This window comes from Maylandia zebra, linkage group LG13 (genome assembly GCF_041146795.1).
Source record: "Maylandia zebra isolate NMK-2024a linkage group LG13, Mzebra_GT3a, whole genome shotgun sequence".
NCBI lineage: Eukaryota > Metazoa > Chordata > Actinopteri > Cichliformes > Cichlidae > Maylandia > Maylandia zebra.
This window is the reverse complement of record NC_135179.1, coordinates 4149863-4165679: the sequence shown is the minus strand read 5'-3', so window position 1 is coordinate 4165679 and position 15817 is coordinate 4149863. Positions and strand designations below refer to the sequence as shown.

Below are 15817 nucleotides of genomic sequence, written 5' to 3'. Positions count from 1 at the left end.
CAGGGGCCTGCCAAGTTAAATAACTCTCTTCAGAGTTCATTTGCTTGGACTTGAATAACACTGTTTAATAACTCCAACACTGAACACTATTTGAATCAGAATGTGTTAAAATGACACTTTGAGAGTGGAAATCAACTCTAACATCTTTAACCCTGAAATTTTAACACTCCAGTTTTTGCTGTGTATATTTAGCCACACTGATGTTTCTGTTTTTAGTTCAGATATTGTCATCATTGTGGATGTTTTTGCTAGACGCTGTAAATGTGTAGTACGTGTGTGCCACATATGTGTTATAGGCAGGAACACAACGGTTACATCATTATCATACAGCATACGGATGATGATGCCCGATGAGGAGCGAGACGAGGAAGCCGACGAAGCCGCCTCCCCCTCAGTCTTTTCTCTCTTCAGAGAGCTTGACCTCTGAGGGCCGCCATGGCTCTGACTCTTCAGAGGAACCGTCACCTGCTGTGTGGGAGGGATGTGGCCGTGCACAGATGCCGGCCTCTCGCTGCCTTTCCGCCGCTCCAACTTGGCTCTGAGTGTGGAGTACGAGTCAGCATGGGCGGGGTTGTGGGTGAAGGACTGAGAGCGCTTCTTGCGTGGGTTGTCATCAAAGAACTCAATGATGAAAGCTTGCTGAGTGAGGTGCTCGGGGGGCGCCTGTTTGGGAAATTCGGTGGGTGACAGAGCTTTAGGAGGACTCTGGGACAGGGGCCTCTCAGGGGCTACGGGTGAGGCAGAGGCCGGTCTGGGTGGAGCATACTGCAGTGGTTGGTGTAGCTGACTATGGATGGACTGGCCTGATTGGATGACCTGCTGCGACGCCTGGGACAGCTCTGATTGCATAGAGTGCTCAGTGCGGACCGAGTGGTGGGATTTACCCCTTCCTTTGAGAACTGGGTCCTCTGAGTCACTCTGGGTCCCATCCTCATGGTGGTGACCTAAAGACAGGAATAAAGATGTCAGTGAGTACTAGCTTTTGAACTTTGAAGCTCAATGGTCACAAGTGTATGACTGAAGCTTTGATAGCCTCAAACAAAGACAGAAGTTTAGTGGGGTCAGTAAAATCAGAGAAATATCAGAAGATTCAGGGACCGTGTGTCAATAAATTGTTAACAATGAAGTGCTGGACAGGTTTTATCACCAGCAGGAAGCATAATCCCCGATTACCTGTGAATGACAAACAGGTAACACAGGTATGGTCCGGAACACAGGTGCAACTCTGACCTTTCAGGGTCTTGATGTTCATGGCGAGGTCACTCTTGGTGCTGTAAACGTCTTCAGACGGTGGGCGTCTCTTCATCATGCTTACATCACTGTGGACCAGCCAGTCAGCCACCTTGCTCTCTGCTGACATCACCTCTGCAGGTGTGGCCATGATGGCTGTCTTGGTGGGTGTAGCCTGCAGCTTCCTCTGGCGAGTGGAGAACTTGGTGATGTGGTCTTTAATCTTGATCTTCCCAGGCATGCAATCATCAAACTCAATGGTAAAGGAGGCATGGCTCTGAACGACAGGCGGAGTCGGAGTGGGAAGTGAGGGTGGGGCCGGGGGCGTGTCAGTGTCCTTGGTGGGGATCTCATGGAGCTCCGCGCCTGAGGACTTAGGGTGCTGGAAGTCCTTGGTGGGGATCTCAAAGTAGCTCGGCTCACGGTGGTACGAAGGGAAGGCGGACTTTGGCTGACAGTCTGACAGCGATGCAGAAAATTCTGGATCTGCAGAGGGAGCGTCTTTCTGAACATCTGACAGAGGCAAAGAGATGACATCTCACCAACATCATCAATAACGCACCATCAGCTCAATTTAGCTTTATTTATACAGCACCAGTTTACTGCACTCCTCCACTTTATTAAGGTGTGCGTACCTGAATGTGGCTCATCGCTGGTTTGGACTTTACTCCCATAATCCTCCTCTCCCCACCAGGAAGGCTGGCCATACAAAGGAGTGGGCCGACACACCGGCGCCTCTGTCACAGAAACGTGTGATAGGTGAAATTGCCGACCAATCAAAGTGTCCCGAGGAGCGTGAACAAACGACTTTCTGGTTTGTTACTAAAACATTTTCCTGAACGAGCAGATTTATAGTAAAAAATACATCAGAACAAACAGCAACACATCATCTGCGTACAGGAACACACAGCGGCCAGACACCTGATCCAGTACTTTTTAACCCTGCACCAGGCTTTCTGGTGCAGGGTTTTGTGTTACATTATGTTTTGTACAGTGCAGTATATTTTTGACCCTGTGTGATGTCAAAATTTTGTGTTATTGCTTGTATTACGCCCAGTATTGTTAGGAGTACATTTGATACACAGTATATTTACTGCCAGTACTGTTGCTGTATTATTGTTACCCTGTGCGAGGCTCTTGGTACTCTGCGCTTTCTCGCCTCTCGCCCGCTCATCCACGTCACTCTTCTTCCCCTCTGAAGGCTTTAGGCTCATCTGCAGCTGACTGCTGTACTTCTCATGCTGAAACAGAAGAACGAGGCAAACGTACTCAAGGTACTGCAAATTGCATGTACTCACGGTACTGCATGTGCTCACGGTACTGTACATGCTGTGTGTAGTCATGAGAAATTCATGACGCTCTGAGTAGTTTTGGAAATGCAAACTAAATGCAGTTAAACAAGGAAATTAAATAACACCCTCTATGCAGTAATTTGTACAATAGAAAACACACACCCACAAACACCAACCTTTAGGGCCTCCTCTGGGACTTTGTGTTGACTTTTCTCCAGAACGTAGACGTGAGAATGTGAACAACAGCTCAGAAAAATATTAAAATTATCACACACACACACACACACACACACACACACACACAGAAACACACAGGCGCGCACAGACACGCACACAAACAGTGCGTGTGTGCGTCTGAAGGATATCGTATCCGAAGCGGATGATGTCGGACAGTTTGAGGGTGATGTAGGTCTGATCAGGAATCCGAAGGTCGTTTACAAATGTCTGCAGGAAACAAACAAACAAACGTCCAGGTGAAAGTTTCTGATTATGATGCTGAAGTCCACTCTGAAGGTTTTCACTCTTTTGTGATTTTACAGTTCTTGCCTGTTTAAATTAAAGTGGAATTAAATTTTTTTAAGTTAATAAAAAAAAAAAAAAATCTTTGTACTGTAACCTGTGACTTTAGGCATCACCACCCCCCACCTGTGTTTGCTGCTGATTGGTGGATACCTATGATAATGTACTGATATGTTGTGTATGGCTCACCCCATTGAGGCTGCCCAGGTCCTTCACCAGGTGTTCATCAGTGGTCGGGTTGTAGTTGATGACAGCGTGCTGTTTGTCCACACTGCGAGACTGAGACACACACACATACAACTCTTTTTGCTTACTTTCACTGCGACTCAAACAAGACACCATTACAACTTCCTTTTTCAGACCAACCTAGAGGGAGGCAATTTCTACTAACCCGAACACCTGCACAGGTCAGCCTCACCTGAAGCATCAGCTCGCAGTCCTCTCGGCCCACAAAAATCATCTCTCGGGGGAGGCGGTGTCGAGTCCCCGAACTGCTTACCAGGAACCATGATGTCACACTCATCTTCACAGGCCTGCTGAGAAACCCCAGAGCATCCTGGGAAATGAAGACAGAGGCAGGTGATACAGGTGGGTTTGTGCGGGCCTGTTGTGCCACCGTGACAGATTTTAAATATTTAATCAGACAAAATGAGTAATTTCAGACGATCCTGCTCTTACTGATTTGTGTGTGTTTGAATCCTGACAGCTGAGGCACCTGCAGGTGTGTAGTCAGGTCCAAAAGGACCTGCAGGTTGTCCACACCAGCCTGAGTCTGAGGTTCAAACACCTTCAACTTTCAATTAAGCACTGAATGAACTCCTACAGACATTTTTATTCACAGTGCTCTGATTACAGAGGTTCGGCACAGAAACGGGGTCATGCAGTCAAATATGTGATATTTATTAAAAACACAGAGCATGAGCAAATCAACTGTTCATTTCATCTTTAGAGTTAAAAGTTGAACTAAAGCACTGACCAGCAGAAAATAAAACACGAGCGCTTTATAAAACTTCTAATTTGAAATAACGGCTCAGAGATGATTCTGTTTCCTGGGAAGGGGTTAAAGATATTTCCTATTTCTAACAGGAAATATCCAACTGTCAAATGACCACATGATCTCACACACACACTCGCACAGGTGAGAGTCACTGACATTAAAACTTCAGTTTTAGTGTTTTTCTGCACATATACTGCAGTATCATCAGTACTGTCAATACTTTTGTGTGAACCACACGAACAGATGAAGTGAGAGTTTGGAGTTTGAGCACTGGGTTTTGTATGCAGGAGCTCTTGCAGACACAGCTGAAGGATAGATGAAGCTCCTCTGCAGCACAGACAGCAGTGCCACAGACGCTCTGTCCAATCAGAGGCTGACACACGGGCACACATGGAGTAGATCAGCTCCTCCATCAGTCACTGAGACTTCACATCCACTCTGGAGCTCACTCTGTGAAGCTCTGCCCTTCTCAGGAGGTCAGAGGTGATTGGACGGCTCACTCCAAAGGGTTCCATAGGTAAAAAGTCTGGGGAAGGGAGGGGGGATCTTCCTGTTTTTCATCACGGCATAGAACCAGTGAAGAAAACTGCTCATGATGTGGACAAGTGTGGACAACACACACTCAGATGCACATACACACAGACAACCACAGACACTGAGCTGATGCTGGAGGAGAGGAGCGGCTCTTCAGCAGCATCTCTCCAGGCCTCAGCGCCTCTCGGCGGCTGCTGCCCAGAGCTGCTCCTCCTGTCCGGTTCCGACAGATGTGTGTGTGTGCACGTGTGTGTGTGTGCACGTGTGTGTGTGTGAGTGTGTGTGTGTGCGTGCACGTGTGTGTGTGAGTGCGTGCGTGTGTACATGTGTGTGTGTGTGCACGTGTGTGCGCGTGCGTACATGTGTGTGCGTTTGTGCGTGTGTGTGTGTGTGTGTGTGTGTGTGCGTGGGGTTCCAGTAAGTGCACTTGCTTTTCTGTGGGGCAGAACAATTCAGATAGATTTAATACATTACAATTCGAGTTCCATGATAGATCAATAGACGGTGTCCCTCCCTGCCTAGGGTAACAAGCTACTGAAAATCCAGATTAATTTGTTTACACCAGTTCACCAATATGTTTTGGGCTGTTTCTGGTGTCCAGTGGATATTATCCCCCACAGTATTAAACTGATCACCCGGGAGTGGGTTCAGTACCTGAAATCGTTTAATCGCAAAGTTGTTGATGCTGGTTAGATTCTGTTGCTGTTCTTTTGGAAGCAGAGGTGAGAAATTAATTAAGGGAAAGAATACGTCGGCATTTGGAAAAACAGATTGTGCCCTTTTGTAGAGCATTCTTAATTGTTTGTTGGAAGTTTTATCTGCATCTTGGTCCCTGTTATTGATTCCGATGGATAAAACTACTAATTTGACATCTGGATGGATTGGTGTCTTTTCCAGAATCTGGAGAAAATGGTAAAATGAAACCCCTGGGTAACTATCAATTTGTATATTATCACTATTGTAAGCTGGTACACGATTTAGGTTGGAGTCCCCTAAGAACCAAACTGGTCGAGTCGCACGAAATACCCAATCTATGATTTTTCTGCCCTTGCGGGCTTTATGATACGTCGGGTGACACTGGTTAATGCTTTCGACCTGTTGATCCTCCGTGACTGCCTGTCTCTCTTGTCTGTTTTCTGTTGTTACAGGAGCGAAGCCCTGGGAGGAGCCAAGTTTGGTTGGAGGAGCGGCCAGGTGGTCATTTTTGTGGTCAGATGGGGTCTTCATGCCTTTGTGTTTAGTCACACTGTGGTTTACAGACCCCCCCATCATCATGTTGGAGTTGTTTACCACCAAGTTCGTTCGGCCGCTCACACTCCTTTCACCAATGGAGTTCAAGTCCATGCTTTGTGCTCTCCCAGGGGGCGTCCCTGCGTCATTAGCTGAGGCCCTGGCAGCAGAAGAAAAGGTTTTGCTGGTCGTTTGAGACCCCTTGCTGCAGGTTTGTATCTCTGGGCTGTTCTGTAACACCGAGACATTAGAGTATACAATTTTAGACAGATGAAGTGAATGGGACTTAGTTGTGATCACATTTTTCTGTGGATCGGATCTAATTTGTATCTCACTTCTATTTGCTCTATTTGTAGATTTTTCCCAATTTGTTGTGGATTGGAACAAATCCTCATCAGTCTGAGGGGCCACAGGCCTAACCTCAAGTCCCCCAGGTCTCTCCCCCTCCCCTAAAATTAACTCTGGATGTGAAGTCGAGAGGGGACAAAAAGGCTCGTGAGGAGGACGCGATGGCGCAGGAGGCCTTTCATCTGTTGGTTTTGGATCAAGAGTAAACTCAGTGGACCGCTGGTTGCTATCAGGGAGAACAGGGGAGATAACCCGGTTTGGCAAAGTACTCCCGGTGATATTAAATTGTGGTAGTGGTACATGGTCATCTAATAAGGGAGTCGATTGTGAATCCCGGGCGGTGGGGTTCCTCATGATCTGAACCTCAGGATACAGGGAGGTTTGGTTTAGTCTATTGACTTGGCTCAGAGGTGGGAATTCCTCCTCATTCTCTAGGTCTAGTTCCTCCGGTGTTTCCTCTTCCACAGAATCTACAAGCGGCGAGGAAACAGAGATGTCTGAGCCCTCCAATTGATCGATCAATAAGGATCTGGTAGCTCCCAGAGTGTCTGCAGCTAATCTAGCTTTATAGCGTTTTATCATCCAATTTGCTGCCACCTGAAAAGCTGTGTCGTCCCATATTGTATATTGATATTCTAACACGATTTTAGCGTAATGTTGCTGCAGTATGGAGAGGCTATTCTGTAGCCATGTCTGCGTGTTCAGGTTTACTGCCTCCCTGAGTTCCTCCGTGGGGGAGGAAGGTCTAATGAATGCCGTGAGTTTTATTATCTGTCTAGCCATTCCCTTAGGGGGAGTTTGAGTCAAAATAGCTTTTTGGGAGAGGGGAGGAAAAGGGGAGGGGAGAGAGGGAGGAGGAGAGACAAATACCCCTGTTCCTATTATAATGGACCCCTGGTTGAGGTTAGGTAAGATGCTTTTCAAGTTGGTCTATCTAGACCTTATAACTGTGCATCATGGAGTAGGGAATTAAAAATCAAAAGGGGAAAGAGGATTTTTATCCCTAATTTACCTCTGGTTGAGGTTAGGATTCTGTGTCCCGATCAGGGTTTGTTCCCTTTAGGTGACTAGAGGAGGAGAGAGGAGAGGTATACACCACTTATCTGATATTAAGATGCCTGGTTAAGGTTAGGGCTAAGTGTATTTGCCATAGAATATTTCCTGGTATACATCTTTGAGTATTGGTGCTAGTTTGTCTATAAACATTTTATATAGTTCAATAGGGAAACCATCAGGTCCCGGTGCCTTATTACTTTGCATTGATTTAATTACTTCGACAATTTCACTAATGGTTATCTCTCTATCAATTTCTGTTCTGTCATTTACCGATATTTGTGGAATCGGTAATCTATCAAGCGTTTCAGCAATCTTTTTTTCATCAACCGGATCTGAGGTATAAAGATTGGAATAGAACATTTTAAACTGGTCATTAATGGTTTTCGGATCAGACGTCTTTTCTCCAGAGGTTTTACAGATTTCAGAAATCGTGTTAGCTGATATGGATTGCTTAATTTGATGTGCCAAAAGTTTTCCGGCTCTTTCCCCATGTTCATAGAACTTTTGCCTTGATTTGAAAAATAAACGTTCTGTTTGCTGAATGGACCGAATTTTGTATTCTGAATTTAGTAATAATTTTCTCTTATAGAGGTCTGGTGTTGGATTTTCTGCATATAAGCAGTCAATCTCTTTTATACTGTTGGCTAGGTTGTTCATTTGTTGTAAGTATTTCTTTTTTTGAAATGATACATATGAAATTATCTGGCCTCTAAGATAGGCCTTTAATGCCTCCCATACAACAGTCATTTTCATCCCTTGGGTTTGATTTGTCTCTAAGAAAAACTGTATTTGCTCAGAGACCTTTTTTTTTTTAAATGAGTCTTTAGTTAGGAGTAAAGGATCAAGTCGCCAGGCCGGTTTTTGACTTAAGCGTTCATAAAAATTTACATCTAATTGTACTGGACTGTGGTCTGAGATAACAATAGAGTTGTATTGGCAATCTAAAACCTTGGGAAGAATTCTACTATCTACAACAAAAAAAAAATCGATCCGTGAGTATGACCGGTGCACTGGTGAGAAAAATGAGAATTGTTTAGATGTAGGATTTTTGTCCCTCCAGGGGTCAAAAAAAGCATAAGATTGCATAAAGGATTTAAGAACATTACCCGCTTTTGAAATTTTGCTATCAGGTTTTGGGTTTGATCTGTCAAGTTGAGGATTAAGTACGCAGTTAAAGTCACCACCCAGTATCAAATGGGACTCTGTTAAATCTGGCAGGTGTTTTAAAAAGGTACAATAAAAATTTGGGTCGTCCCAGTTTGGTCCATATACATTAGCAAGAATGACTTGTTTCCCATACAACCTGCCCTGTATAATAATATATCTCCCTCTGGTATCCGCCACAGTTGATAGTGGAATAAATGGAATCCCCTTCCTAATTAGAATAGCCACACCCCGTGATCTATCCTCAAATTTTGAGCTAAATATTTGGCTTACCCATGTTTTTTTTAGTTTAATTTGTTCACTTGATCGGAGGTGTGTTTCCTGCAGATATACAACATCGGATCTCAATGATTTTAAATGAGTAAAAACCCTTGTGCGTTTAACCGGATTATTTATACCTTTAACATTCCATGTTATAAAACGAAGAGGCAGATGACTTTGCGAGCTTGCCATTCAGGTACCAAAATGCAGGTGCAGAAAAAATATGTCCCAACCTCTGGAACCCCCCCCCCCCCCCCCAAAAGAAAGAGGGGGAGAAGGAAAAAAAAAAAAAGGGAAAAAAATAAATAAATAAAACGAGCCTCAAAACCCCATGCTGATCTACTATTATCCCTGAGATCGCAACCCTCCAGGCTAGGATAGCACAGTGACTAAACTTACTGTTAACCCTCAAACAGCCCCTCAACTGGGCAAATATATAACATTTAATAACTAAACAAAACTCCAAAACTTATATTTTCCACTTTCCCCGTGTTTATTCTAATCAAATGCCCCAGAATAACAGCAATATCTCGAACATATCAAAAATCGGAACGAAGAAGGAAGGCAGAGTATTCATAATCAATTAAATCAAAAATCATTCTACCTTCCGGCCTTTTATGACTATGGCCCAATTATTTACTTGACATCTCCCCAGCACCGACGTATAACTATGTCCCTTGAGTTCAAGCAATCACACATGTGGAGTCCAACTTATCTTTTCTCACACGGCTGTACCTCTCACGGCCGTCGTAAGTCTTTTTTGATAAAGTCTATTGCAGCCGCTGGGTCGGTGAAACGATTGTCCTGTCCCGTCGGTGAAGTGATGCGGAGAACAGCTGGAAACAAAAGTCCAAACTTAACGCCAGCCTCGGAGCAAACGTTTAGCCTCCATAAAAGCAGCTCGTTTCTTTGCCACCATTGCTGTAAAATCAGGAAAAATGCTTATCTTCATGTCCTGCAGCAGCAACGGCTGCGACTTGGCGGCCCTTCGGAACACCTCTTCCTTGTCTTGGTAATAGTGAAACTTCACCACGATTGCCCTGGGGGAGTTTCCCTGTTGACCCAAGCTTCGATGAGCGCGGTCCAGCATCGGAGTAAAGTCGAGGCCCAGTATGTCTTTCAGCATTGTAGCAATAGCTGCCGTAGGTTTCCCGGTGTTTTCAAAGCCCTCCTTCACCCCTACAATGCGTGCATTGCACCGGCGTTGTCGCCCCTCGATGTCGTCCAACTTGCTGGTCAACTTAGCAACGTCCGATTTCAGCTTGCTAACCTCGTTTTCCAACTCCACTGTCCGGTCTGAAGAAGTATTCAAGTCAAGTCAACTTTATTTGTCAATTCTGCCACATGTACAGGACATACAGAGAATAGAAATTTCGTTACTCTCAAACCCTAGTGATTAAAAAATGCAAATAAAATAATTAAAAAGTAAAAATTTTAATAAATACAATACAATTTTACGTATAACAAAAAAAAAGCTATACAATATACAACATTCAAAGCAAACTCAACACTTTCCAAACGGGTCTCTTGCTTCTCCAGATCTTCTTTGATTGTGTCTATTTTATCATTTAAATCTTTCGTGCTTGAATCGATACGGTCCAATATCCTCTTTTCAGAGCTAGCAATAGCTCTCATAATCTCACTCATGTCATGGGGTGGTGCCTCCGGTCTGTCCTCAGCATGGTCCGAGGCTTTTGCGGCCTGCTCTTTCCCCGATCTAGTTTTGCTCATATTTCGTACACCGTAGCCTTGAAGATGTAAAAAGTGCCTCAGAGCAGCACACGGGCGTGTTATCGTACTGTTGTTAAAAGTTCGTTAGTTTTGGAGCAATGGAATTATGAAAAAAGTTAGTCCATTGAGGAGCCCTGTACAACACGTCTTCACATGGCTACCAGACACGCCCCCCGTCATTTTGTTATTATTCAATTCAGAACTGCCCAGACCAGACACAGTGACGTTTCACCAGAATCCCTTTGATCTCTGATCTTCTTTATGACATCAGCACCCGAAAACCTATAAATAGGGGAGAGGTTCTCACTCTTGTCAGTCTTTCAAAGAGAGTGGAAGAATTCACTAGGCAGGAAAACACTTAAACTACTCGAAACTTCCGTTTCTGACACAGTTGACCGTCTTTTTAAAAAATCTTTTAGTTAGTACAGAGATTTAGCATCAACTTCAATTTGAAATATGAGTCTGTCAAATCCTGTTGTATGCAACATGAGAGCCGAGAACGAAAAACTTCAACAGCAAATCAAAGAGCTGAAAAATGAGAATAAAACTCTCAAACAACAAAACTCTACCATACGTGACCTTAAAGTCGAGAACGCCGACCTTAAGGAGCAAAAAAGAGAGCTCATAAATGAGAACAAGATTCTCCAAAAAAACATTGAAGTTCTCTTCAAACGAAGTGGGTTCTCTAAAAACAAGAGGAAAAGAGACCTGCAACTAGAGAATGAAACAATTCACTTCAAAATTCAAGAGCTGGAATATTGTAACCAAATTCTAAAGGATTTAAACAGCTCCAAAACCAAAGAGATCCAGCAACAGAAAGAGGTGATGCAGGAAATGGAGGCAGAAATCAGAGAGTTGCAAAGCAGCAAGACAGGCTTGGTTATAAAAGTGGGAGACATGGAAAAGGACAACCCGTCTTTAAGAGAGGAAAATGATGTGACGGTAAAACGCATGTGTGAGCTGAAAAGGGACTTTGAAAAGGAAAAAGATGACATGCAACAGGAAATACAGGCTGTTAAAACTGAGCTCCATCAGGCAAACACAGCCTTTAAAGAGTTACAAGAGAGTGAAGAAAGAAAAAGGATCATGAATGAGGAAAACAAAACAACGGACAGTGAACAGCTCAGACAGACCCTGGAACTCCAATTCTTTGCACATGAAATTGACATATTGAGGCATAACGAACTTCTTGAACAGGACCTCCAGGAGCTTTCCAAAAGGAGTGGTGATTCTCAAAAAGAACTGAAACCACACGATGAGGGTGTGAAAGGAGAATCACGGATCTCCAAAGCCACTGAGAAAGACTCCCAACATGATTTTAACGTGACCAACAGAGAAAAGGAGTTTTTGTACCATCAATTTGAGGCAGTGAAAAGAGAGCTCCTAATTGAGAACAAAATTCTCCAAAGAAACGCTGAAGTTCTCTTCAAACGACGTGGGTTCTCTAAAAACAAGAGGAAAAGAGACCTGCAACAGAAAGAGGTGATGCAGGAAATGGAGGCAGAAATCGGAGAGATGCAAAGCAGCAAGACAGGCTCGGTTATAAAAGTGGGAGACATGGAAAAGGACAACCAACATGATTTTAACAAGACCAACAGAGAAAAGGAGTTGTTGTGCCATGAATGTGAGGCACTGAAAAGAGAGCTTGTCAAGAAAAATCTGTGTAATGTACAGGAAGCCTTGAAAACAAGACATGGCGTTGGGAGTCTGAGCTTGGGTTTGCAAAGTTTCACAGGAAGCACATAACAATCTGATAAACAACTACGATGTCCAAGTTGACATACTCAAACAACAAAATAAGGCCTTAGAAAATACGGTTAGCGACCTTACCAAAAAGATGTGGAATGGACGGGAAGCGATGAGACAAATGGAAAAGAACTTTCAAGAACAAAGGAAGCTACTCGAAAATCTCCGAGGAGAATTCGAGGAAATTTAGCACAACTAGGACTTTGGCCCTCCCTATTAAACCTGGTTAACGCAGGTTCAATAGGGCTATAACTCAGACAATGGAAGTTCATTTGATTTAATTGGCCTAAAATGAGTGACTGCACCCAGACACTCAGTAGCAAAAGAATTACAGAGATTCAAGAGAGAAAACTGTTTCTGCATAGACTCCTATAGTACTGCAAGTCGTGTCATCGCTTGGTGTCCTGCATAGAGTGCAGGTTTAAGGTATCTACGTATCTTTCAGAATTAGAAGCTATGCTGCGTCAGGGGTTATAACAGCTGTGCCCCCCCCCCAACCGGTCGAGGCAGATGGCCGCCCCTCACTGAGCCTGGTTCTGCCGAAAGTTTCTTCCTGTTAAAAGGGAGTTTTTCTTTCCCACCGTCACCAATGGCCTTGATGACTGATAACCTTCACAGACACTGTCATCAAGGGTTTGCTCACAGGGGATCATCTGATTGTTGGGGGGTTTTCTCTCTTATATTGTATGGTCTTTACCTTACAATATAAACAGCCAAGAAGCGGCTATTTTTGCCATCCGGTGCTTTAGAAATACATCTTAGCTGAACTGAACTCCATAACATCTGGACCGAAATGCCTACACACAACGGTAGGCATTTCAATCAAGAGCTCTGTCCAAAACGTTCAGTGACAAGCATCAGCACCAGGATTGTTTTTTTAGCTCACCAACAGTTCATGTTCCATACCCAGTTTTTATTGTGACTGCAACTTTGTAAGACTGGGTTGGGAGATGTTCTTGTGGTGAGCTTTTATTCACATAATTGGTTTCTTTAATAGTGAAATAAAATATATTTGTATAACTGGAAACAGCGTTCTCATGTGTGATTATCACATTGTATTCTTTAAACCAGGTAACAGAATATATAATATATATAATTTACTCATAGTAATATTAATATCTAATGTGACTGAGTTTCCTCATCTCTACTTATGTGCCGATGTGTTCACTGAGGCCATTGTATGGTCCATTTTGGCTGCATTTCCATGTTTTAAACATGAAATTTGCTTATTTAAAGGGTGTCTCATGTACCTCTTATGCAGAAATATGTGTTGCCTAGCTGGACAAATGTAGCACAGGTCTACTATTATTGGCCTAATGTATTTTACCAATCATTTCAGCATCCAGATAATCTCTTTCATACTCCCTTAGATGAATTTAGCCTGGTTGTCATGAAATAGGCATTTGAAACAATAACTACCAGTATCTTCGAATGTGTGTGATTTCACTAATCCTACACATTCTTTGCAAGACAACTGGGTGCTTTTATGTAAAAAATGATCTGAGAACACTGAGGCTAATGAAGTAACAAGAGAAACATAGTAAGTAGTCTTTCAGTTTGCATGATCAATTTGGATTATTGTTCATTTTCATTTACCATGTCAACATGTTTTAGAGCAACGTTTTCTGATTTTGAGCTCTTTTAGGTGTAAGTCATCGTCAGTGATTACCCTAAGCCCAAAGCAACACCAAACATGGGCAACCAAAATGCATCATTTTGTTAGCATGTAATTGTTCTCCCAATTCTTAGAAATCAGGAAACAACAAAAATAACAATTTTAACTTACAGACATGAAACACTCCCCCACCCTGGAAAAAAGTCCATTTTGCCTTTTACAAAAATATAAGGTTAGTGTAATGTTAGATTTTGCATTAATACCTATGACTGAGACCTCAAAGGTAATTCCTCGACTGCTTCAGTAACAGCCTGGTTGATTTTAACAAGTTAAGTAAATTTGCGGTCAATTTAGACTCAATTCAAAATCTCCTACTTGGGACGAACACTAAATGTAAATAGCTGACTTTCTAAATAAACCTATCCATCTTTGCAAGGTCCATTTTTGCTTTCACTAAATTCCAAATGTTTAGCCATAATTAGCTTAGCTGTCCTACTCTTGTTACTGCTCTTTCCTACTGCTGTTACAATCAAATGAACATCTCTGCAAAGATAAATTAGCTGAGACCTTAGGTTGATGGTAGTTACTAGCAAACACACAAACTTACATACACTATATAGTACAGTTCTATGATACATCACCAAATAGAACAATTTGTGGCAATGCAGACAAGCAGAGAAACATGCACAACATTGCTTCAGTCTCATAGCTACATGCAGCACAGTCAGTCCACCAAATCATCAAGCACTTAAAGTACCATTACTCATTAAAGACAGAAGGAAAATCACACTGCAACTCGATACACCTGGACAAGAAGCAAACTGGTAAGAGGGCTGATTTTACATTGACAGTTTACATTCAGGACTACGCTGCTATTGCTTTTCTTTGTTGTAACTTTTAAACTTTTTAAAATTTCTCTTCCCATTCAAATGAATGGCAAAATCTTCAAATCTCTTCAAACCTACCCTACTCTGAAACTTAACTACTTCAGAGTATGCAATAAGGTTGATTGTGTTCATCTGGACGTTGTGTTTTCAGTGGGAGAAACGCTACGTCATTCATCCAAGTGACTTCTTCACTTTTAGTCTCATTCACATTGCATTTTTGCTCGCAAATAATTTTCTAGTTCATGTTAGTATGTTATGTTTACAATGTCCACTGCCTTTTTTAAGCAAGCTACTGGAAAGCACACAAAATATTCATGAATTGTATGTAAAATTATTTTGTGAAAAATAATTATTGTTTTTTCCATCTCCCTTCACTCTTTGGCTCACCTTGTTCTTCCTGATCTTGTACAATCTCTTTGTCCTCTCCCTCTGATTTGAATTGATTAGGTAAATTAATAGTGAATTTAGACAAAATTAAACATCTGCTACTCTAACAGCCATCTTTCTATACACACACATCCCTCTTTACAATTTAGTCACAACAAAAAGTTACTTTGACGAGATTTAAGCATTAAAAGCTCGCTGGTCAGTCATCTCCATGTGTTCTGTCCTTGGTCTTTCTCCCATTGCTCATCTTCTTAGCTTGGCCTGGATTTACTGAAGGGCTCCTAAATGTGGATTCCATTTATGTAAAATCATACTAACTCTTCACCACAATTATATATTTTAACTGTAGGCAACACTAACTGACTGTCAGAGAGCCTGACAGATGCTTACGGCACATCAGTTGACCAATCTAGTATTTGCCAAAGCTTCACAATGACATGTTTTTGTTTTTTTTGGTTTGTTTGTATAAAAGTCAACCCGACACACTGTTATGTTGATCACTCTGGACGAGTGTTTGTTGAAGCACCACACATATGGCTTTCATGGTTTGCCAACCTGTTCACCAACTCTCCGGTTGGTCTTCTGCACATGCTCCTGCTCTCCAGGCGGCAAATGCTGCTCCTCTAGGCCGAAAAAAGTGCATCTTCCCGGGGTACGATCACCGGGGACTCCTTTTTCCAGCACACACGTGACAACAAATACGTCATTTCCTGTTGACTAAAAAAAAAAAAAAAAAAAAAAAAAAAGCACCCTCTCACGGTCCTAGGGACCGAAAATGGTCCCGCCCGATCAGCGGGCGAAGCCGCTGCTGCACGCCGGG

At 42.9% G+C, this 15817-nt stretch overlaps 1 protein-coding gene across 1 annotated transcript; it reads right to left on the bottom strand.

The window, feature by feature from the left end:
* Positions 1 to 8: 8 nt before the first annotated feature.
* On the bottom strand, positions 9 to 15682 carry LOC143421755 (centrosomal protein of 170 kDa protein B-like). Its single transcript, XM_076891432.1, has 9 exons — positions 15553 to 15682; positions 3460 to 3597; positions 3231 to 3320; positions 2888 to 2966; positions 2699 to 2757; positions 2354 to 2471; positions 1866 to 1967; positions 1231 to 1743; positions 9 to 944 (listed from the first exon to the last, which is right to left on the bottom strand). Exons 2-9 carry the CDS (start codon positions 3562 to 3564, stop codon positions 106 to 108), a joined length of 1905 nt encoding a protein of 634 aa, XP_076747547.1. The 5' UTR covers positions 3565 to 3597; positions 15553 to 15682; the 3' UTR covers positions 9 to 105.
* Positions 15683 to 15817: the final 135 nt, after the last annotated feature.